Genomic DNA, 24,156 nt, shown 5'->3' with positions numbered 1-24,156 from the left:
CATTATTCAGCCTCCCTGTAGAGAAGGTTATTGCCGTCCATTTGCAGTACATCTTGCTCACTGTGTACCAGACTGAATCTAATCACTGTAAACATACCTCATTAGAAGCATCTTGGCAGTGTAGGTGTAATGAGATCAACCAATCAGCCAGCTGTGACGTCTGTCGGATTATCAATAACTTGCTTGCAGGTAATTTGAAGGGCATGGAAGCTGATTTAACTCACCATAGAGACCTATAACATGATCAAGACTAGATCTAATTGAGTAGAACAAATACTACTACATACATGTCATGCATGCATTGCTTATATCATTGATAAAGTATGGTATGCATGCAGGACAGGCTTGTAAAGAAGTTATGCAACAGATAAAATAAGTTGTCTTTCCTTACCAAGAGAGCTAGAAGATGCTTAAACTAACTTTTTTGGTTCTTCATATCCAACAGAGACAGCTGACCAAGCACTACTGTCCACATTTACAACCTCAAGTTCAAGTACAGATGATTTGTGCAGCTCGTAAGCATTTGTGAATTTGTGCATTACGCACATGCACAGCGCTTGTTCTCCCATTACATTCCCCATGCTCCTGTCAGCCTTCCCTGAAACACACCGCGGAGCAGAGAGCAGCTAGGACAGCGAGTCAGCAGAAACTTCATTCATAAGTGCAATGCAGAGCTGTTATATAACGTGAGGAGAGAGGACAGAGAGGCTCAAACTTAAGTAAACATGTTTAAATGAGGGTAATGAGGAAGAGTGTGCGCTTGTACATGTGTTTGCATAAAGTTATCTTCATCTGTCATCATCCGCTGTGTGGGTGAAACAGACACACACAGTGAGGACATGATGCAAATATGTACCAGCATCAGTGAACCTGCATGTGTCTGTATGCACTTTATATCATCCCTCAATAAGATGCCAAATGATGAGCTTTCTGTAATAACATCAGAGTGCGCTTCTCTTTCTACACTTGACATAAATCACCCTGTCATCCACGGTTAACTTCCTCACACTCATCACCCATACACCGAGTCTGACATCATCACAAACTTATGCAGGGTGTGACTGGTGGCTTCAAAAGAGCCAGTGGTGTCACAATGCTTGAAGCTTTGAGTGTGTGTTTATTCTTGGGTGGTTAGACTTTGGCCTTTTACAGCCAAATATGGCAATAAAAAAGTTTGTCGCCCATCAGGTAAACATAAGACATAGAGTACAATATAGATAATAACTCATTTGTAACCAAATGCAATGGTGATGCTAACTTGCTAATCTTGATATAGCAGAATTTTACAACCTGCCAACATAGTAACCTCCCTACATATTGTGTCAAACTGAATTAAGATTTGATTACTTTTCCCCCATGTATTGTTTTTATCATTTCTTAAAAACATATATCATGAGAACAGGATGTAGAATTAGCATTAGCTGGCTAAAAAACAGAGCTAACAAAAGAGCTAAACCCTATTCTGTCTTAGTGTTGTTGCTCAGGATGTTCTGCACTCTGGTTTGGTAATGTCTGGACTGTATAACAGCATAACATTTACTACACTTTGTTACAGAGAGACTGGTGGCAACAGACCTAGGCCTATAGACTAAGTGGAAGCTAGCTGAAAAGCTACGGCTAGCTTTAGCTAAAGCGAAAACTACTTAACATGCTTGTTGGTTTTTTTTAGCTGTTATCTGCAATTGAAAAATATCTGTTTTGGTGAACTAATATCTTGATAATCTAGTTACTTATCCCATATAACTAATTTAGACAGTAGTTAAATTGAATGGTGATGAACCCTGAGCTAAACTCCCGCTAAAGTTAACTAGCTTACTTAGCAAAGTAGCACACAACCATCCGAGCTTTAAGGCTAGTTATATTCATGCAATTTAATAAGGTTTTGCATCCTTTCAGTCATATATTTACATATTTAGAAATATAAATATGGTATTTCCATTGATAATTATGAAATAAAAGTCTATTTTACTTAGCCTTATAGAAGACTGACGGATATCTAGTAAAAGGGGAAGCATCACATTCATAAGAACGATACACTAATATTAAAGACACTTTGAAATTGAAAGTTCAGTTGACCTGTCTGCATTTTTTTGTCATGCACGATATAGCAGAGTTATTTTTGTTGTAAACAATCAGCCTATAAGCATAAAATGAACACATTACAACCTCTGTATCTGTTACTTAAATTGCTGGCCAGGCTAACAACTCTAACTCCCTTATCTATAATAATAATAATAATAATGATAATACATTTTATTTGATGCCGCCTTTCAAGTCACCCAAGGTCACCTTACAGGGAATAAAAGCATACAATAAAACATCAAACATTATTAAAACCAGACATCAACCTAAAACAAGTGTAGTGCACAGTGTCAGAGTGAATATGCCAGTTTTAACAGGTGGGTTTTGAGTTCGGATTTGAATGTTGTGATGGAGTTTGACCGTCTTATGTGTGGGGGGAGGGAGTTCCATAGCAGCTGAAGGCTCGGGCACCCATGGTGCTGAGGCGTGATGTGGGGATGGTTAATAGTCCAGTTAAGGCTGAGCGGAGGGTGCGGGAGGGGCTGTGATCTTGGAGGAGGTCGCCGAGGTAAGAAGGGACTAGGTGGTGGAGAGCTTTGTATGTGAGGAGGAGGTTTTTGTATTGGATGCGGTATTGTACTGGGAGCCAGTGAAGTTGGATGAGAATAGGGGTGATGTGGTCAGAAGATTTGGTGCGGGTGATGATCCGGGCGGCCGAGTTCTGAATAATTTGTAGTCTGTTGGTGAGTTTGGCGGGGATGTAAACTTCAGAGCAGCATTAATAAATGGTTTATTTATCGTTACTGATGTCATTAGTCACAAGCTGTAAATTATGTTGTTCAAAAGTGGTGGAATATCTAAAGGCCTCTTTAAGTGTGTCTCTCAATTTGGAAATAGTGATAAAACATGAAGTAGCTCTGACGTCAAGAGAAGTTAGAAACAGGACATACGAAGTTCAAATGTAACTAGATTAGCATGTCTGTAAGATGTCTCAAAGTAAAACTAATCTCCTCCTCATGTTTGCAGAAAGACCTCCTGGCCACCTGGACTTCACTCAAGTGTCTCTGTACTAATTTAACAGCAATATATGAGCTGCACCTGAGGCGTTGAATACCGGTCATGTTTTCAGGGAGTCCAACATTCAGTCAGTTTTTATTCGCAGCTGCTGACTCTCAGGTCAGATAACGTAACCTTTGGACTCTTTCCGTACACTGACTCCAAAGGTCAGTCAGATTAAAAGAGAAACTTGTCGAGGTGTAGCCTGGACGTCTTGAGCCATAGACTTAGACATCATAGATCATGTTGATTGAAATAACTAGGTTTATTGATTGGAGTTGTCAGCAAGTTGCAGCAGAGCGGCCTCGAATTATGAATTCAACTAAAGTGCAGAAAAAAACAAAGAAACAGACAAAGACAGACTTTCTCCTTGGCCGTGTTTGGAGCTGTTTCCTTGACGCCTTTCGTCATTTCTCCTCGACATTACAGTAGACGGCGTGCTTTAGCTGCAGGCTGCTCTATGAAATGTGATTCTGCAAAGTGAAAGGCTACACTGTCCGGGGCGGCCGTCCAACATGGCTGAGCACGGGGGATAAATACTGGATCGTGTGAGGCCGAGGGCAGTGGACATATCATGTCTGCAAACGACACTGTTGACTTGTTCTCACCATGCAGTCTGGTTGGCAAAAAAACTAGACCGTCCCTTTGTGGCTTGTGTTTTTTTGTATATAGATGTGTTTGTTTTGTTTCCTGTGTGTACCTAAAACGTATGCATGACAAAGTGTGTGCAAATCGTCTTTTGCTTGAGGGCTACTGTTACTGTATGTATGCTTTCATGTGCTTGAAAGTCGACACGGCAGCTGTAGCCTGCTGGCTGCCATATATATATAAATCTTTAACCTGCCTGAAATAGAAGTCGTCACGTTCTGTCAGGTGATTTGTTTTGCTGGAAATACAGACCTCACTCAAGCCAGATCTGAGACTTATTTACAGTTGTATCCCAAGTGAAAGTATGTCAAAGCTTTATAGGATCAAAGCTGTGTGTTTTGTAGATGTGTTTGTTTGCGTGTTGTAAGCAGAGCAGGTCAGGTCTGCATGTCAGCACCGCCGCCACCACACCCATTTGTGCTGAAAGCCAGTTAGTGTGTGCGCAAACTGGGACTGTGTGCATACTTTTGTGTCTACGCAGCGAGGCACATTACGAGCAGAGGATTGATTAAGTATGTCAGAGTCGCCAGCTATGTGTGGCAAGGAGTAAGTCAGTGTCAGACTCTCCAGCTGATCCCTCACACTCTCCCTCTCTCCCGCCTGTGCTGTACTGGCTGAGACCAGTTCCCGCTTGTCACCCACCGGTCGCTTTTGCAGTGACAGCTTAATACATGTGAGGGAAGGATGAGTGCCCTCTTGACATCCTCTCATGGCTATTTTTTGAGCCCGCAACACTCATCACCATGTTACCAGCATCGTCATGATCATTAGTATCATCTTTTTAATCAGCGGGATGATCATCTACAGCAGAATGTTTGGTTAATTTGGTTTGTAATGTTGCAACAAACATGAAGGAAAGCAGACTACATTCATTAGAACTGCAACAAGCCACTTCAGTCACTATGTTTCATTGTCTAACCTCGGTTCAGGCTCGTCCGGTTGGTGTCAGTTCAAAGTAAATCAGGATTTATCACCCTTGCCATCCGACTGAGTTAATGTAGTTTGGCTGGGGAGAAAGAGAGCACTCTCTGTCCTCAGTAATACCACAATCTTTGCACAATAAGTGGAAATGTGGGCTCTCCAGCTGGCAGATATCACTTACAGCGGTCCTAACAGATAACAGGCCGCCGCTTAAGGACAACAGCGAAGCAGAAGACGAAGGAAGTGGGGGAGAAAGTAGCTGGAGTGAAGCGATACAGAGGAGAAACTAATGATGACCTCAGGGGGAGAGACGTGTGACCTTTGCAGACGACAGGAAGTGACTCACCAGAGAGAGAAAGTCATTGTGTCTCACTGGTGTCTCTGTGTGAGTTCAGCCAGACACGACTGGTTTGATCCAGCAGTTCTTCCTCTGCAACAGCAACAACAGCAGCAGCAGCAGCATGAGGCAGAGCGACCGGCCCGATCAGGCTCCGACGGCACACGAGAACAATACCACTTATTGTTGTGTGTGCGTGATGAAATGTCAAACGCAAGGCAGTCATGGCCGGACCTGAGGGCTGCTGGAGGAGAAGCTGACTGACCAACCCCGAACAATGAAGTCACTGTGATCAAAGACATGAACCGAAGCATGAATGTCATTTTCATCAAGATAATTAACGTCTTTAATTGGATGTTTTATATCCGTTCTTCCCTTTCTAACTCTCACATGACTTGCCCTTCAGCATGTCCTCAGATCTGCATCAAACACACGCAGGAACAGAGATGCTAATTTAAACTTAAATCATACTCCCCAGCTTCCCTTTCATGCAGATCTCTCACCTCAGTGTTCCTCCTTGAACATCTTCAGCAGGAAGCACTTATTCAAAGTGATCTTTTTATACACTACATGCCTCATAGGTCATAGTGTTTACAGTGGCCCACCTGTTGTTACACATCGGCAGGCCCAGAGAGCAACACGGGGAACCACATGCAGCGTGTGTTATTATTAGCATTACAGCTAGCTGTGTGGGTGTTTAATCCGACCGCAATAAGAAACCTCAGATGTGTTATTGTCATCACTGAAACCACCAGTATCACACTTTATTAACCTCATAAGCACAAACAATAAAACATGATCTGATTTCCTGTCTCATCAGGTTTATGTTGCTGGTTTGGTCACCAATGCTCTGTGTTATTCCCCTCCCAAAATCAGCCATCCTCCAACCAAAAGTACACCTGAACCTGACAAGGAACCTTTTTAAATTTACAAGAAGCTTGCAGGAAAAAAAAAGAATCAGGACTTCAGCTGGGTTTTCTGTATAGGTGCAAACAGCCTTGACATTTGCCTCAAGATCCTTTCAGACTCTTTACTGCTTAAACATTTAGACAGAGGACAGAAAGGTTGTCTTGAGCTCAAATTGAAGCCTATGAACTAGGGCAGTTTTATACATACATGTGAGACAGTGCTTTTTGTTAAGATTATTGTTTGGCCTTTTATGTCTCTATAAAAGTTGATAGTGTCGGAAAACGGGGAAAGACGAATGGGGGGTGACACACGGCAAAGGGCCAAGGGTGGGAGTTGAACCTGGGGCGGCCACATTAAGACCGCTAAGTGACACTGACGCCACAGCCAATGATTTTTAACAAAATTTGCTGAGAATTTGAGCTTTTGACAGTCATTTTTTTTGTCTTTTTGAAGATTTTGCAGCTAATACTTCAAAATACAACAGCAGCAAGTCCCTTAATCTTATCTTGTTACTTTCCCATACGTTTCAGGATACTCCCTGCCAAATTTCAAACCCGTAAGATTATTTATGTAATTCTAGTACCTTCATATGTGCATTGACATCATGTAGCCAAAAGCATCTTTCAAAAAAGGGATTTTTAGGCCAAGACCAAACAGCCCTGAGTAGGGAGTGTTTGTTATCATCTTGTGATGGCCCTAAGTACATCCATTATCTAGACCGATTATCCTGTTCAGGGTCGCAGCTGTCATTGGGAGAAGGGCGGGGTACACCCTGGACTGGTCGGCAGTCAATCACGGGGCTGACACATAGAGACAGGCAACCTTTCACACTTACACCCACACCTATGGGAAATTTAGAGTCACCAATTAAAAAAAATAGACATCCTGAAGGCTGGAGCTGGCTCCGGACCTAGCTTTGTCTACAGGGGCCGCCAAAATCGACAGAAACTAAGAGTTCCTCACAGTTCCTTTAAAAGTCTCATTCTAAACTGCATTTATAAAGTTCCCACAACATGCTAAGAGCTGGTTTTCTATTAAGATTTAGAAAACATCTTACTGTGACAAGGTGCCTAAAAAGTTGGACACCTTTAGACAAACTTTTAAATGCTTAAATTAATGCTTAAACATTCACCTAATATACAATGCATATTGTTAGCTGTGAGAGGGAGCGGGGAGCAGCCGAGCACATGTTGAGCAGACAAAGAGTCAGAGGACGACTGCTCTGATATGTGTCACACATTCCTCCCCGTCTGCTCAGCTCACAGTGACGATCAGCGGTGCTCTGTGCAGCGCTGGCCGCTGCAGCTCGGCTTATTTGGAGGGAAAAGAGAGCCGCTGCCAAAACCTGACTCAGTTAGATGAAATGAGAGAGGCCTTTTAGTTTTGCTTTTTTTTTACTGGGCAGCCGCTCCAGATGATTAATATGAGTCACAGAACTGGAGCAGACCGGACCGGGCCGAGCTGCCCTTGTCCTAAAGTGACTCCTGTGTTTGTACGTGTCTGTTATAGAAGAGGAAGAAGAAGCAAAAGCTGCCTGCTGAGAAATGTTACAGCCAGTTGTGACAAAAGGGAACATCAGAAATAAAAAAACACAAAGATGCAATGTCAAATACAAAAATAGTAAGGCACTGTGGAGTTATGAGGCTACTTCACTGAACGTAAAGAGATGCCTCACATATGCTGATATGGACCACGTGGAGCGAAACTGTGTGTGTGTTCAGATGTTGGAGTAGCAGCATGGGAGGAACTAGTAAGGGTGTGGTCCATTCCCTTCTTTCCATTGGCTGATCCCTGTCAGCTGAAGCTGTTAGACCCCCGCCCCTGACAGGACCCTCATGACCGAGTCATGGTGATTCATCACTCAGAGGTGAAACTGAAAGACAGAAGCTACAATAAATTACGGGAAAGAGAAAGCAAAACGTTTGGCAGAAAACCCCCAAACTTGGATGAGTCATTTTGATGAGTCTTAAAAAGTTCCACAAAGTAGTAAAGCCTCTGCTGACGCCTCCACTCACGTCCCTCTGCTCAGTGCTTGCCAAAAAACCCAGGCCTGACAGAAGACATCATCCACAAGCAATACAGAAGACTTGTCGTAGGTCATTCATGTGTTGTGTAACACTGTTGCCACACAGTTAGCTCACATCGCAGCAACATTTCAGCAGCTCCCACTTTGTCACGATTAATATCTTTTGTGGCTTTCATCACATTTTCATTCGGACACAAGTGAGACTGTTGCCAGGGGACACAACTTAGCTTGATAATGATGGCTGGTGTGTTTATGTGCACCTGGTCATTCCTGTCCGTTCTGCTGGATTCAGCTTGACAGACGCCAGCTGGGCTGAGCGACCATGTTGTTTACATGTCCGTCTAACGCAAGGAGCAAATACAGAACCGGGGGAATGCCCGCCGGTCCAGACCTGACCCCATAGACAGACAGACAGACGGAAACTTCTGGAACCTGAGCTGAAGTCCCGGCATGTCTGGCAACGAGTTAAGGAGAAGAAATGTAAGTGGTGTCAGCCGTGTGCCATGCTCCACCTGAGATGCTGCTAAAATGTTGGATTGGTCGAGTGTTTTTTGATATTATGCTCCATTAATAGCTTTAAAACTGTCTTACATAACGTCTTGCGAAAGATGCCTCTTGAAGGCCGTCAAACCTCCAAAACATTCTCCTGAGATGCTGGTAAATAACTGATGAGTCAGAGGGAGCACAACAAATGAGGAGCAGAAATCTGTCTTGATATTTTTGTTTTAAATCTTTTATTGCTAATGAATCACCAAGAAGAAGAACCACTGATGTAGATATCAATCGGATTGTATAGTAGAAGGATCATCACTCTTCTTAACCGTTTACAGCCACGCTGCTGCTGCTGCTGCTGGGTCGTCTTTAATGTCAGATCATATATAGACTAATCAACAGCAAGTGTCCCGTTCCTATTTTGAGCAAGGCCGAAGAGAAGTTTTTATGAGTTCTGCTCACCGTTAAAAGGGTTTGTGTCTTGAAGGTGCAACAGCAGATCTAAAGGCCTAACATGAGTGTGAACCTAAAATAGCACGAGGGCAGCGTACCTCGAGCATATCAACACGCATGCTTGGAAACTTTTACTCGACTTTTTTAAAAGAAAAGTCAGTGAGTATTTCTTAAACAGTCCCCAGCATGTTTTAGGATTTTGAAATGGCACACTGACATAATAATATATGAGAAAAGAAAAAAATGTGTTTTTTTTCCCACTAAAATAAATAAATATGTAAGTTCCCCTCTGATGCTTTTGTATAACTCGTCCCATTTTACTTTGGGATAAGGCCACCGTGCTATTTTAGGAGTCAGATATAGGCTATCACATACTGGGTGTTCAGCATAGGTATCTGGGTTAGAGAGGAAGGACCATGTGATGTTTGGAGCTTAATATGTGAACAACACTTCTCATGGCCTAGATATAGGCTGCAGACAAAGGGCAAATTGTTGACCCATAAAACAGGCGTCCGGTGGTAAACAAATGCTTAAATCGCAGCCCAAAAGATTTACATCAGGAGAAACAGGCTACAGAATCGGAAATGTGCTGCAGAAAATGCATCAAAGTGTACTTAAAGCATGCAAAGTTAAAAAAAATGCTACATTTCTAGTCAACTGAGCTGCTCCAGGCCTGTAGGGGACGCTACATGGACCTAGATTTTATTAAAATGTAATTTATAGAGAAATAATCATCAAAGGACATTTGTTTTCATTTTCGGCAACCTTTTCTTCTTCCTCTTCCTTCTTGTAATGTAAATCTTTAAGGGCCGTGCAGCACGTTTGCCCTTGTCGGCGATCATAAAGGCGGCAGAAGAATGTTATGCCATACTAGGAGCATGATCATCATAGAAGCATCTGCATCAGGAGACAGCAAAGTAAAAGTGCACTTAGAGGGTAAATTAAAGTGATTTTGTGCAGTTAGCAATGTTAAAGTAAGGAGAGAGGTATGCAGGACGTGGAGTCATAAAGGGTTACAGAGACAGACAGCGAGCTGGGGGGACAGATGTGTGAGTAAAAACTGCATTTTTGAAACTGAAGGTCATCCCGGTGGTAAGCTCCATGCAGTGTAGGCGAGATTGCAGAGGACAATGTATAATTTGCCTGGAGAGAAAGTGCATCCAGTGGGAACGAGAGTGTCAGGAGCAGGAGATTAGAGGAGCGGGAAAGTGGCAGAGGTGGGACAAGTGCAGAGATAGAGGGCGGAGGGCCGGGCAGACAGAGGGTGAGAGGGTTTAGAGAGATTGGGTGAAGGATGGGGAATAGGCGACAGAGGGGTGAAATAACAGTGAGAAGTGACTGGAAGGCCCCGGACACGCTGCCCACCAGACAGCCCGCCCTCTGCAGGCCCCGCTGCACCTGTTGTTTTTCAGAAGCGAGACGCACGAAGAGGGGGGGGATGGGTGGAAGGGAAGGAGGGGAGTGGGGAGCGGGGGGGAGCGGGGTGTCTCTCGCTCCCTGTGACTCAGGAGAATCTGAGCAGGAGCAGAGAGAGAGTTAAAGCTGAGCAGGGACATTGAGGGAGGGAGGGGAGGGGGTTAGCTATGCTATGAGTCAGCCGTGGCTAAAAAAGGAAACTGAGCGACTTCCACAGGGGACCGGCGGGGTAAAATAAGACAAGTGGTGAAACAGCACTCCTCAGCCCGGCCTCCTGTCCGCGTGAAGCCGGACATAAGGTGACTGACAGAGGAGGGAGTTGTATAAAAACACACTCCCAGTTTGACCTTGCATCTACCCCTTTGGATATCATGTTTTATATGCTCCAAATAGCTCTTTATATCAAACATGGAAAGGTGGGATCTCAGTTTCAAAGAGGCACACACAGATTATAATAACTATGCACAGACAGTCAATTCACCACTTAACGAGGCATTAACTGCAACTGTTTGCTGCATCTTTTTTTAGGGCTACAACAGACTTTCACCCACTCCTCTCTGTTCTGCAGCCAAATCCTTCAGTGACATAACAGGAGAGAGAGAGAGGGAGGGAGGGTGTCACTGGTGAATACATCTCACATTCCTCCCCTCCAGCTCTCAGAATAGAGCCAAGCACCCGTCGTTGCTCAACACGGTGAGGAAATGCAGTAATCTGAGTTGAATGGTATACCACAGTTTTATGTTGTGCTGTAATTTTTGAGCACAGAGGCACGTTGGTAATGTCAGGCTGACATTGTTTTTCTCCTTGGGTCTGTGTCATGCACTGTGACTCATGCCATCAGCCTCTCTGACATGCTGCTGATAACAAATGCTCATCTCGTGCAGCCTTGCCACTGAGCAGATTTGGCTTCTGCAGAGCTTAAGATGGAAAATTGAGGGGTTAATGATCACTGTGTGGATGCATAAAGTAGTGCACAGGGTGAATGCTGATAAAAGAGAGAAAGAGCGACTGATCTGCCGGTTTTTATGTGGCTGTGGGCTCAGTAACATCAGCCACTTAAGGCCAGGATTTACTCAGCGTCTCATCTTATGTCTCAAATGCATTAAGAGATTAAGATGGCCCAGTTTAGTATGTAGGAGTATTTTTTCTCTGGACAATTAAAATGACAACTAATATTATCTTCACTACCTTGAACCTGACCCCTTTCCTTTAACTGCATCTATTTCTGTCATTGCAAAAAGGGGTGCAACTGTGCAGGACTTTTCCCAACTGTAGTAACAGCAAGGTCCTGAACTTGTGGTGCTGCGTAAGGATTGCTAACATGCCAGTGTGTGCGTGTATGTGTGTGTGTGTGTGTGTGTGTGTGTGTGTGTGCGTGTGTGTGTGTGTGTGTGTGTGTGAAGGATGGTTAGAGGTGGAATGCTGACCACGCTGGGACTCTGGTATGGCAGGGATGGGAGTCCTGGCATGGGAACATAGCACAGTGTCACTCCAGCTATCAGGTTCCTGTGCACACTAAACATGGAGGGCTGCAGCGGCCTGTACTGCTCCACTGAGGGCGTTTAAAAGGGATTTTCAATTAGCACCATCATCATAAATTACACTCAGGGCTCTTGTGCTGTTGCTAGTCCTCGCCACAGAAACTGTTCCTTCTTTCAACATTTTTGTACAACATGAAACAGCAGCAAGGTGAGGACAGACTTAGCGACGGAATCTGACATCTGTCTTTCTTGGAGGGACAAACTTAGATCCAGAAACTGACAAGTGACAGATACTGTTAGTGTGCAGCAGCTGCTATTGACATGCATGCACTGTATCAATATTAGTTTAACATGTTTATGCAGTGAAAGGTTGTGTGCACACATGTTTATGCGGGGACAAAAGGTCACCATGAGTTTAATTCTGAATCTTCCTTTGCTGGAATAACAGTACAACAAGGTAAATGTGTAGGTTAGAAGTTTAGAGATATTCTCTCCTTCAGCTGTCCAATGTGGTGCATTCACACCGGTAAACAACTTGTTCCCTGCAAGGTCGAAAAACAGTCACCTTTTCAGCAGCCTTCGCTGTCAGCCTCCTCACGCGGAAGTGCTTCAAACTGGAACGAACCAGCTGCTGAGAAAGATCACGAAGAAAAGCCCTTGATAGAAAAAAAACCCCACATGGCCCCGCCTCCATTCAGTCTATCTGTATCTCTATCTCTTTTCCTTTGTTTGTCCCAGTGAGAAACACAGAGTGAGTCTGTTCAGGACAGATGGAGAGCTGACTGCAGAGCTGACCGTGTGAGTGGATGTTAGCTAAGACTGATGGACGAGGTCATGACTCGGGACTGGTGTTCCTGCCTGTACTTTTCTGCAGGATATCCTCTGAACACAATCTCCAGTCTCACAAAAATTGTATCTTATCACACCTTTACTTCAGGTAGATGTTTGACCTTTTTCTGTGTAGAAAGATGCATGAAGAGTTTGACACTGCAACACATTTTTAATCTAATGTGTATCTGCTTAAAGAGTAATGTTTCTCTGTCTGAATTACATTCATAATTATGTGACATCACAACTAATAAATGGCCTCCAGTTGTGACCCAATATGCAACTTACACAAGTGTGATGTAGACATATACACACTGAGTAGGGACATATTCCAGTGAAAATAATTGCATATTCTTTCTAACTAATTTGGCATTTTATAGGTGGGTAACGCTGCAGATGAGATTGTGTGGGTTAGACAATGAACTTGAATAGAAGCTATGACCTTTGACCCTTAACCTGTCAATGGCCCAATCCCAAACTCAGCCCTAAAGCCTAAGCATTGAACATCACAGACTTTAATGACGTCAGGTGTGAACTGTATAATAATTAGGAATGGGACTATCATGACATCACTTGTTGCCCGGAAACAAGATGCGCCATTAAATCTAAAAGGAATAAAAGTCTGCCTCCAGTATCTATTTGTGCATCTTACATTACAGTGTTTACATATTTTAGCAAACTATCAAAAGTCAGAAAGGCCTTAATGTTAATTGTGAATATTTAACTGAGTAACACAAACATCTCTACAAACGAGCTATAAATGATAACAAAATAAGCGTCACCGTCCACACTTGTTTCGTTTGCATTTTGGTTTTTTTTGGTTCAAACTTTATTGAAAGCTACTTCAATAAACGAACATTTGTTTACACGTAGTGGGGGGGGGGCCTTCGCGCACTTTGTGATTTGACAGTTGGACAGCGCTAAGGCTGACAGGTAACAAGCAAAGCCTACAGAGAGCTATAGATTATATTAGGTAGGATGGCTACAGCCAGGTGTAAGACTGGCGTCTGGATGAGGGTTTATGATTGCGTTCACCGAAAAAGAAGAGTTGCATTAATCGGTGTAATTTTTTCCCATTGCTCGCTTTAGTAAATAAGCTAGGAATAATTCATGTTTGACATACACTTAGAAGCATGCGTGTGTTAATGATAACCACACAGGAGCTCAATTCTGTCAATGATTCCAGTTATTACCAGCAGAGGTTACACACCTCTTTACAGGGTCAGACTGTACCACCTGTGTGTGTCTAATGTGTTACTTTCAAGAAATGTGCGACAGGTAGGGACGTTATTTTTAGTTATGATATGAGGAAAAACTGTCAGTCATGTTTATCCCTGTAAGCTGACATGAACATGTGGTATTATACCTGTCTGGTTTTAATAAAACAGCAGTCACATAAATATATTACATTTACTTAGTCATATCCTGATCTGTGTATCTGTACTGCGTGACATTATTCGACCTGTATTTTTGGATGTTCCATTGTTTCAAAGAATGCGTGTGCTCACACGGATGCAGCTGTGTGTGTCCGCGTGTGCGTGTTTCTATTATGTCACAGTGATGATGTGGCACTGGCAAGCAGGCGTACCCGGGGGGCCTCCCGCCAAACCCTCCCCATCCACGCTGAACGTGCCCGGTCACAGCACGCTGCCGAGAACCTCTGGATCACAGGGGCTTCTGGGTAGTGGGATTAGCTGGTGAGAGGAAACAGCTGAGGCCTGTGTAGCGTCAGCACTTGCTAATCAACACATGCATGCACGCACGCCGCCCCAATCTATGCTCTCCCTCAATAATCCCCTCCTCCTTTTTTTTTTCAATCTGCAGGGGTCAGACACCCACAAAGGACCGGGCCCACAAAAGTCAAAGGGGTCCGAGGGGCGGTGGGGATTTGGGGAGAAGGGGAGGGGACAAAGGCACTCTGAAGTGCTTGGTCAAAGCTGACAGGGCTGCTGAGTCATCGCTGATGCTGGCTCGAAACTGATAATGTGCACAAACTGCCTGTAAAGTTGATGAGCTGTCACTTTGAATTCAACCAACCAGTTTTGGTAAAAGGTTTAGAAGCAGTTTACACAACAGATACGACACTTTAGCTCCTGCATCAGAGAGGACGCTCAAGAAGTGCTGGGTTCAGTTATGCAACATCAATGACTTCCATGCTTTTTCAGGGATCACTCCGTGCATTTTCGTAGCAGCTAGACCCATCGGACACACAGAGCAGCACAATGCTTTCATTCACATCCGGCCATGATCGAATTTGTTCAGCTCATGCTCGTATTTTCCAACGAAATCAATCAGTACAAAGCCGGGTTGACGTAATACGCAAGTCCATGCTGTACGAGTAAAATTGATTGACTGCTCTCAAACACACACACGCTGTTGAACATTATAAATAGGTCATGTGTGGTACAAGAAGAGTGCGACTTAAATATTTACTTTAACAAATCAGGCAACAAAGATGTAAAGATTTCTACTATTTATCAAAATGCTGCGTTAATATTAACACATTTGTGCAAATAAGACTCGAGTGAAGAAACACTTTAAGTTTACAAAAGTATTTGATGCTTGGGCTGTGTGTATTTGGCATTACATAGAAAATAATTAGAACATTTCAGTCTCATGCTAACACCTCCTCTATCATTCCCCTGCAGCAGGCCACCATGCCCTCCCTTGTGCATGCATGTTTCAGCAGGGATCAATAAATCATGTATATTTGCTGTATGGCGACCTGTGACTGTGGTTCACTTGGCCTGTAGCCATCGGCTCCTATTGAGTTTCACTGCCGCTTTCCTCGAGAGGGGTGCTGTGACTCATCCATGCTTCTTTTCAAAGGGAGAGATAGTAAAACTTGTTGGAATATTTGGAATTTAGTTGATCAAAAGTGTTGTCTAATTCTGCCTTAAAAATATGCTCTGCAATTTTAAAAGCTCTGAGGGAAATTCCTTGACTTTGTCCATCAATAAAACCAAATGATGGCGATGATACAAGGAAAGAGGACTGTAGTAGGCACTCTGAATCACTCAGGCCTGAAGCAGCCGCATAATTCACAGAAGAGGCACTTCAGCAACGAAGAAAAAGCGGCTCTTCTCTTGGGCTTAACCTTTCCTCTTCTGACCTGAGGAATCCCTGCAGTTAACCCCTGGAAGCTGTGGCCAGTAATGACCAGCGTGGACATGAACAGGATCAATACATCAATCCTGAGCCTTTTTTCCCGCTCTTTACAGACAATTAGAGATATTTTTGTTGAAATACCAAACTTTAAATATAATAAAGGAGTATTTTTAGATAAAATGTTCCTGCCTCTTTACGTTAAAAGAAAGATTTAGCTTTTGCTATCATGCAACTTTCTGCCAGCAGGGCCAGGTGCAGTTATTTAATCCTCCTCTAGGGGCAGTGTTGTACCAAATTTAAAGAGACTAATCTAAGGTCAGCAGAGTGGCATCCTGTGTGCTCCTGATTTGAAGCTGTCATGACCCAAATCAAACCGCTTTCTATCAGAGTACAGCAGAGGGTAATGGTTAATAATTTGCAGCTTCATTTGGAATAAAAGGGATGTTTTGTTGTAATTCTGATTAATTTTGATGTATATCACTAATACTTTCACTAATGTATAAATGAAAATATGAAAATATGTCCAATTGTGTACAAAAATATACGTCACAGTCTTTGTAATTTAGAACAAAACGTTTATTCAAATCAAAAGGAAGAACTAGACAAAAGGTTAAATCATTCAGAACATAGTATATTCATAGAATATCTATACATCGTCATGATTGACAGACAAAAAAAGATAAAAACAAACATACAAATGGAGAATAAAGAAAATTCAGTGAGTGATATTGCACTTTGTTTCTAAAATGTTTCAGATCCCGTGGCCCAGGTTCTTTATCTCTGAACATTTCAGGTCCTGCCTTTAATAGGTCAGGAGTTTAGCTTAGTTTTGACACTGGACTACTCTGAGGCCCAAGCACATGGACTATGGAATTGACCAACCTGAAACACATATGTAAGCTTATTCAATACGGTGTAGCTTGATTCAGCTTCCCTAAGATAAAATCCAAACAAAGAACTGCAAAAAAAAAAGAGAGCAGGATAGACAAACCGTGGAAGAAGCTATCCCATGTTATCTAAATGTTCTCAGAGGGAGGCGGAAGCTGATCAACAGCTGCCACCCCCCAGGCCTGAGGGGGTCAAAGAGGAACTATACTAGGAAGCAAACTATATCAATGCCCAGAAATTACATGGAAAAGAAATAATAGTCAACCCTCTTCAGCGTCAGAGGCCTGTCTTGTCTTGGGTGTCATATTTTCAAACACTTGCTTCTTAAAGGACTGTTTTTTTTTTCTCTTCCCTTTTTGTCCTTTTGGAAAAACATGGAAAGATCTAAAACACACAGGTGTCTACGAACATAACGAAGGAGAACACGAGTTAACGCAGACACTGAAAAATGAAGAATCATGATCAGGTCTTTTCTGTGTCAAGGCCACTAAGATAAGATCACTTTAACCGTCTGCAGTTTGTCAGAAGCTGTTTGTTTAGTTGCAGCTGGATCTTGATAGGAGCGTGCACACACACACACACACACACACATACATACAAACTGGTGTCAGCTACGTTTAAAATGTAAACTTAAAAAAGTCACTGTTAAAAAAATCAAACAATGAATTAGCATCCTACACAAGAAGAATCCTCTAGTATAAATGTTTAATCCAGACCTTCACCACTGAATGCTTTTTTTTTTTTTTTCTTATCAAAAAAGTGCTGCTTTTCTTTTTCCTGACTATGCAAAACCTCTGTTGCAGCTGGTCGTTTTTTGTTGAATGAGTTAGAAAACCAATGTATTACTCATGTCAACCTACTACTACTTGTTCTGACCAGTCTCAACAGAAGTTCAGCAACGTCCCCAGCTTCTTATTTGTGCTGGGTTTGCTTCTTTTAAACGCAGAAGCAGTGTCACTCCTCTTTTTTTCTCTTCTTTTTTTTATTAGCATTCTGGCTTCACTGGTCTGGTAAAGTCTTAACTGTTGGTTTGGATGAACTGGGTGAGTGCAGCAGGACAAAAAGGGAATGTGATCAATCTCAGAAAGCTGCCGTGCTTCTCTGCAGGTCTGTTCTCACGTTTTGGTAGTTAAAAAAAAAAAACTCTTCATTATTTTCAACAGTGCAATTTTAAAGGAAACCTTAAACTTTTTTTTTCTTTTTTTCTCCAACCGTTTGGCAAGTGAGAAGACCACCTGAGACAGTGCTTTTTGGGCAGTTTTGCAAGCCTGGCTTGCCCTGAGATTAGGAGTAGAGGGGCTGCAGGCAATTAGGCCAGTCCCTCCAAAATGCACCACCCTCTCCGTTTCACTCACACACACTCGCACATACACACTCGTACTTTTCACCTCAGCTACAATTTTGAGTGGCAAATGCAGGTCTGCAACCCTCCTAGTCCAAATCCAGAGCAACCTCAACACAAAAAAGGTTCAAAGCTATTCTATGACTGGAGCTAAATACAAAAACAGAACTAAAGTAAAAGAGGAGGGAAGCCACACTTGGATCCAAGCTGAGGAGGCAACAACTTAAAAGAGCTTCCAGATGGAGATCATGTGCTGCAGTTGTTGTAAAAGTCCAGTCTAGCTGTTATAAGTCACTGAGGAAATGTCATAAGGAGGAAAAAGAAAGTTCTTAAACAGCTTAAACAGATTCAGTGCATTGTTCTTGTCCTTTTCTTTCTTTCCTTTCCAAAATCAAATCCTGTTCTCAGCGTAGCTCAAAGATGAAAAGTTCTCAAAAGTTAAGCCTGCAGTCTCTTAGTCTGGCGCATTACAAGGCTGAAACCAAACTATTAGTGATTTTTTTTTCAATTCTCATTAAAACAGAGCCACACAACTCAAGTAAAGAATAAAATGTGCAAAACAAAATCCCAAATGAGGCAGGAGGACCGAGTCTTGGCTCTGTCGTTGACTGATGCAGCAGACTGCTTTCATTCATACGTGGTGATAAGAACGATGTTGTTTTTGTCTCTTCTTCCTGTTTCCTTCAGGTGATTCTGCTGAAGTCTGGACATGATGAGTCCTGCCCTTTGTGTGAGGAGCCTCTTTGTGTCCTTATGTGCCGTGAGTACAGAAGAATCAGGGGTTAAAGAAGAGCGTGGCGGGTTTCGAGCCTGGCTGATTCGTCCTCATCAGTGTCAATGCTATCACCAGGGCTCTCGCTGCGAGTGGGGTTATTCATACAGATTGAATATGTGTTCATCTGTACACGTCCCAGCCTTAGCCGGCCAACACAGGAAGGAAGTGATGCCCCAAACTAGTGACTCCTGTTTCTCTCACTGAGGGGAAGCAGGAACAGATTTGTCCAACCCAACTCAACTGTGGGTATAAGTCTTTGTTGGTTGGTTGGATACTTTTCTCCGGATGTCAACAATGCAGTGTGAACGTTGTTGCTGGAGAAAAATAAACAAAGCTGAGCCTTGCAAGCAGATTTCCTTTTGAGTTCCCCCAAGTCAGTCGGGGAAATTTCAGAAAGACCCTTCAGCGGGATGGACAGGCGTCGAGCCTGCGCTCCTCTGTGCGGCTGGCATGATCGGGGTTAGGATCGATCTGAAGGGGGACAAAAAGAAAAGACAGGTTGGGTTAATTCGTTGAATCAAAAGGGGGATTTAATTTAGTCTGTTAAAGACAATAGATAAATATGTGTTTAATTTTTTTGGTGTTTACCTCAGAGTACAGAGGAGGCGGCTGGAAGCGGAACTCATGAATGTAGGCGAAAAGAGGTCCGTCCAGCTCCTCTCGGGCGGCCGGCACATCCAGACTGCTCTGCCTCTGCTCCTCGGTCACAATTTCTGCATAGCTTGGAGGAGCTGCAGAGGAAGCCACATGTTAGCATTCTAGGGAATTACACTCAGAATAGATTTATAATGTCGAATCATGACAATAAGAAACAACCTACCTTCAGGCCTCTCTGGCAGACCCATGCCCAGCCAGCTCATGCTGCACTGGCTGCTGACGCTGGAGGTACGGGAGCCGAAGGGGTGGAGGGGGATGGTTCCGATGACCAGGGGCAGGTTCAAGGACAGGTTGATCGCCCCAGGTATGTCAACGTATACCTGCGCATGGACATGAGGACAACACGGCAGGTTAGAATACGCAAGTCAATCCGAGGTATAATAAATGTGCTGGGCTTAGCATTCAGCATGACATGCAAGCTATAAGATTAGCAGCTATAAGATTAAATCAATGCTAGTCGGGGCTAACTGGGTTGTGCAGTTCAACAATATGTGGGTCAATGTGTTGAGGTCGACTCTTATGCAAGGTAGAGCCCTCGCCTGGTGCCTGTCTGCTCGCAAAGTAAAGAGGTTATAAGCACCCTCAAGGCAGGTGTTACCTAAGATATTCTGGGCTAATGCTCTTAGCAGCATGTGGAGATAACACCTGGTGCAATCCAAGGCCCAGATTTGGCAATGTGAGCTGAGTCAGCCGGGTTCTTTACCAGGAGAGTTACTGGCTTACTAGGAAATATTGATTCTGTACTGATAAAGGTGATAATAAGGACACGGGGAGGCTGTAATGAAGGTATAAATGTCTATCTTTGCAAAGAGTAGGCAAAATACAGCAAGACTGTACTCACCATGAGGGAGTACTCCACTCTGATGATGCTGCAGTCCAGAATGGAGGGTGAGACAGGTGGGATCTTCAGCATCTTGCCGTTCCAGGTCTCCGTTTTGCCCGAGGACAGAGACTCTCCCCGCAGGTTGGCCACCAGCTGCTTGACCTCCTTCATCTTCCCTTTGGCATAGAAGGTCTGGGTCTGATAGATGGCCGCCTTTGGCACCACCATGCGGGAAGAGCAGTTCTCGATCTCAGCGAAGATCTGGATCGACTCTCCTGCAGAATCGGAGATGGGAGGGGAGAGGTTAATTGAAGTTTGTCTACATTTCTATCAGCGGCAGTCACAGTTTTAGCCACTGTGTAATTACTAATCAATACAGTTATCTGCAGAGTGTGACACCTCCATTAAGTGGTTAATATATAATCTTTAAATGTATAAGTAATCATATACTTATTCTCACCTGGGGTGTATCCCTTCCTTTCAATTTTGGCACTTAGGGAAATAGGACCTGAGGTGCAGAACCAACAGCAAAGCGTCTTGTCTTTCGTGCCGGCCTGTGGTGACTGCAGAAGAACAGATTGATTAGAAAGATTATTACTTGCTACACATAATAATCTATCAAAACAAGTTGATATTTTACACTTGTTCCACTTTCATGTTCTCATTAGAACATTGCCGTAGCCAATTTCAGGACAACTAGTGCTTCTTTAAAATTACGTACCAGCAATAATGGAGTGTTGATGTCAATGTGCTCAAAGACTGTGAATTCCTTCTTGGTCTTCATTGGCAGGAGCCATGGTCTGTGGAGTTCCGCCTTTACCCAATAGCGCACACTGCCATGCTTCCCTTCAAAAGAGGTAGCCAGTGGTCTACAAGAGAGAAGAGGGAAGGAGGAAGAGCAGAAAAGGGTTAAATTAAAAGCTCACTTGGACCACCACTGGATAACTACTAATCTCTAACTCAGGTGTAGTATTAAGACACTCACGTCTGTGGAAGCTCGAGGCTGAATGCATACTCATGTCTTCCTGAATGGATAGTGGTGAGTCCCTCCTCAGAGTTGTCATCGTCTGAAAAACAAGGAGGACAATATTCCAAACACGTGTATACCATACCTGAGAAAAATGCTCTACGAAGGCATCTGAAAGTCATACCAAAAAACACAGGGTGGGGGAGACAAAAGAGAATAAAAGGGATTTTACTATCATATCTGTCTAAAAAATTATGTAATGAGAGAAAAGAAGCAGACCAATGTGTAGAGCACACCAAAGAAGTTGATTGTTCAAGGTGCCAGAAACTGAGCATGCAAGATTGTGCTTATGTTTGAACAAGGACTGAGCTCCCATTATGGAATATAGTGTAAATACATTGGCTATAATGAGGAGAACAGGGCTCTGTGAGGGAACATTAAGTTCCTAATGGTAGATACATCTGTCTCTCTTAAAAGGACAAATGTGTTTTCCATTCATCTCTGGAATAAAATACATTATGCCTTTTTTTAGAGGGTAGAATAGATACTTTTGCATCGTCAAAATATTTTAGAAGATTGAATATAATTTTTATTTAAAACATCAGGAGTGCATAGTGAAGAGCTGTGTCGAAAGGCCGGGTGTGCTTCTGCCAGCTCAGCACTCCCTCCCCCTTACAGCAGCAGCAGCCGTGTGGTAAACAAGTGCGGAGCTGTCAGTCAAACGGCAGACTCTAGCAGGAGGAGACCGGCCTAAACCGGTGCGAGCAGCTTCCCACAGCCGCTCTGCTCTGCTCTCATTACGCATTCACTGTGCGACGCCGCAGTCAATACTACTACGAGCCTGTTCAGACCCCCGACTACCGCAGTTTTCCACCGTTTTAACCACCCAGCAACACAGAAAATATTTTTTTAAGAAGCCGAGGAGAAATGTTTATGTTTAAATTATTTATGCAGCAATATATTTTATCAATTTAACCCCCAGTACAACCGTAAATTAACCGTTAGCTGTACCGTTTGCCTTAAAACAGTTGAATGCATGACACTCGAGCAGGCCAAACCCAATTCAGTTGCCACACACATGAATGCAGAGGGGATCAGAGACTATTTGCACATTCAATCATGAGAGTGAATATGTTACAGCTGGACGAAAACAACTGAACCTAAACCGTTTAAGCTACTTGTATGCGCACACAGACGCTCACACGGGTACAGAACATCAACCAGTGTGGATACAATGACGCCATTTGTGGTGGGATGCATGATGTCTGCAGCAACTGTTAAAGTCGTATTATATTCCACAAACATAACTGTGCAATTAAACACTGAATGCAATACGACTGGAACAAATAACCTGTTTTGCGGCTCTACCGCAGCGTTTGATACATTTTGAATCAAACAAAAGGCACTTTTCTCGACTGGCTGTGTCTTGCATTAGTTCTCTTAATTAAAAAGTTGCAGAAATTTCTGTCACTCTCTGCAGAAGAGTGATGTCATTGCTCACACATGAGCACCTCAGCCAATGACACTCCGGCGAGGGAGGGGTTTGGCGCTTAGGTCCGCCCACACCAGGTCCAGTTTTCTGAACAGGATTGAACCGCTTTGAACAATGGGTGGAAACTTAAGAAAAGCTACAAAGAAACTGCCAATATAATGCGTTTCTGCAATGAAAATGTATAACAAAGCAGGCGGTACACCACCGAAAGACATTACCCTATCGATCCATCTTAAAATAAATGTTTATAATTGTCGTTTTACACTTGAAATACTTTGAAAAACATAGTTGCCTGAGCTGCTGTCATTCATTCTGACACCTCGACACAAACAAGTAACGATGGGGCTCTATCCAGCCAATGTCACTAAATATATCTGCACCAACATCAGCATAAAGAAGGTTAAAATACTAAAGTGATTAATATCTAAGAGCATATTAATATGATGTTATGACTTTTTATGACATTAGAGGCAACAGCATCCTCCAGTGAACCTGATCCCCAGCCAGCACAAAGAGCATCTCAGTCAGTGTCCTTAAAACTTCTGCTATAAATAAAATAAAATAACACACTCTTACCTCTCTCATGTCCAATTAAGATATCTTTGTGATTTAGATATTCCACTTCTTCTGTGTAGTTTTGCGTGTAGGCAGTGTTGGATCCAGCGTTTCTCGACTCAGTCCAACGAACTTTTGCAAATCCTTTCGCGTGGATTTTGAGAGATTTCACGCGGATTTCTCCCGTGACTTCGATGACCACCCTCCCTGAGACGCAGTCCCCGCTGGAGAAGACGGGAACATTGCTGTCATTGAGACAGTCGTAGCTTACTGTGAAGCTCTTTACCTTTCCTAGCACCATGGTGGAAAGAGATAGGCTACAGAGACCTTGAAATTAAAAAAAAGGAGTCTATGAAAAATAATCTCATATGAAAAAGAGATGCAGTTTTTAGACACTGATCAGTATCTCTGCCCTGCAAAAAGCAGTAGGCACGATCAGTGGCTTCTTTGCGAGCAGTTCATTGAGATGTGTGATGGCTGAATAACAGCAAAGGATGCTGTTATCGTCCGCCTGCCTCTCTGCTAGTTGGTCTCCAGTCAAAGACAAGGAAACCCCCGTAGCTCAGCTCACTTTAAGCGACAGGCTGTGTGAAAAACAACCTTGGGCGCATGCGCAATGCTCCACTGCCCCCTCCTTCCGCCTTCTGGAACAAGGCAGAGAAGTGTGGCTCTGAGCCAGATGACAAGTTTGGTCAAACAGCTGAAAGACAGCACAAAGAAATGTCCACGAAAGTGGTATTGTAGGCGATATTTTACAGATGATCTGTTATTATATTGCTATATATTACATGTGTTTAAAATTACTCGAATACCTCAACGCAGATTAACCTGTCCAACTTGGTCCACACCTCCCAGGTATTGATATTGGGAACATTTTGCCAACTGAACTAGAAACAAATTAAAATAAAGTCAAAATAATTATCATTCCTCCAGTCTTATTTGTGATAATACAGCAATCTT

The 24,156-nt window shown here is 43.2% G+C and overlaps 1 protein-coding gene across 2 annotated transcripts; it reads right to left on the bottom strand.

Moving 5' to 3' along the window:
* Positions 1-16,251: 16,251 nt before the first annotated feature.
* Positions 16,252-23,722, bottom strand: arrdc3a (arrestin domain containing 3a). Of its 2 annotated transcripts, none has more exons than XM_069682665.1 (8): positions 23,218-23,722; positions 21,168-21,249; positions 20,904-21,051; positions 20,643-20,745; positions 20,201-20,457; positions 19,523-19,679; positions 19,291-19,433; positions 16,252-19,173 (listed from the first exon to the last, which is right to left on the bottom strand). In XM_069682665.1, exons 1-8 carry the CDS (start codon positions 23,495-23,497, stop codon positions 19,105-19,107), a joined length of 1,239 nt encoding a protein of 412 aa, XP_069538766.1. In that variant the 5' UTR covers positions 23,498-23,722; the 3' UTR covers positions 16,252-19,104. The 2 variants fall into 2 exon arrangements, with proteins under 2 accessions (XP_069538766.1, XP_069538767.1); XM_069682666.1 differs by having other exon boundaries at positions 21,168-21,320; positions 23,218-23,305.
* Between the last annotated feature and the right edge of the window lie 434 nt (positions 23,723-24,156).

Source organism: Semicossyphus pulcher, unplaced genomic scaffold, assembly GCF_022749685.1.
Source record: "Semicossyphus pulcher isolate SPU_LCO1_2020_fin unplaced genomic scaffold, fSemPul1.0.p SCAF_6, whole genome shotgun sequence".
Classification (NCBI taxonomy): Eukaryota; Metazoa; Chordata; class Actinopteri; order Labriformes; family Labridae; genus Semicossyphus; species Semicossyphus pulcher.
Note: the sequence above shows the minus strand (reverse complement) of the source record. Positions and strands in the feature narration are given on the sequence as shown.

Bases quoted from the DNA above. Each gene is read 5' to 3' on its own strand.
- arrdc3a (XM_069682665.1), bottom strand. From the start codon at position 23,497: ATGGTGCTAGGAAAGGTAAAGAGCTTCACAGTAAGCTACGACTGTCTC. The intron at 21,052-21,167 runs GTGAGTGTCTTA...TCTCTCTTGTAG, and splicing joins AGCCTCGAGCTTCCACAGAC to ACCACTGGCTACCTCTTTTG. The intron at 19,434-19,522 runs GTAGGTTGTTTC...CTTCCTCTGCAG, and splicing joins TCTGCCAGAGAGGCCTGAAG to CTCCTCCAAGCTATGCAGAA.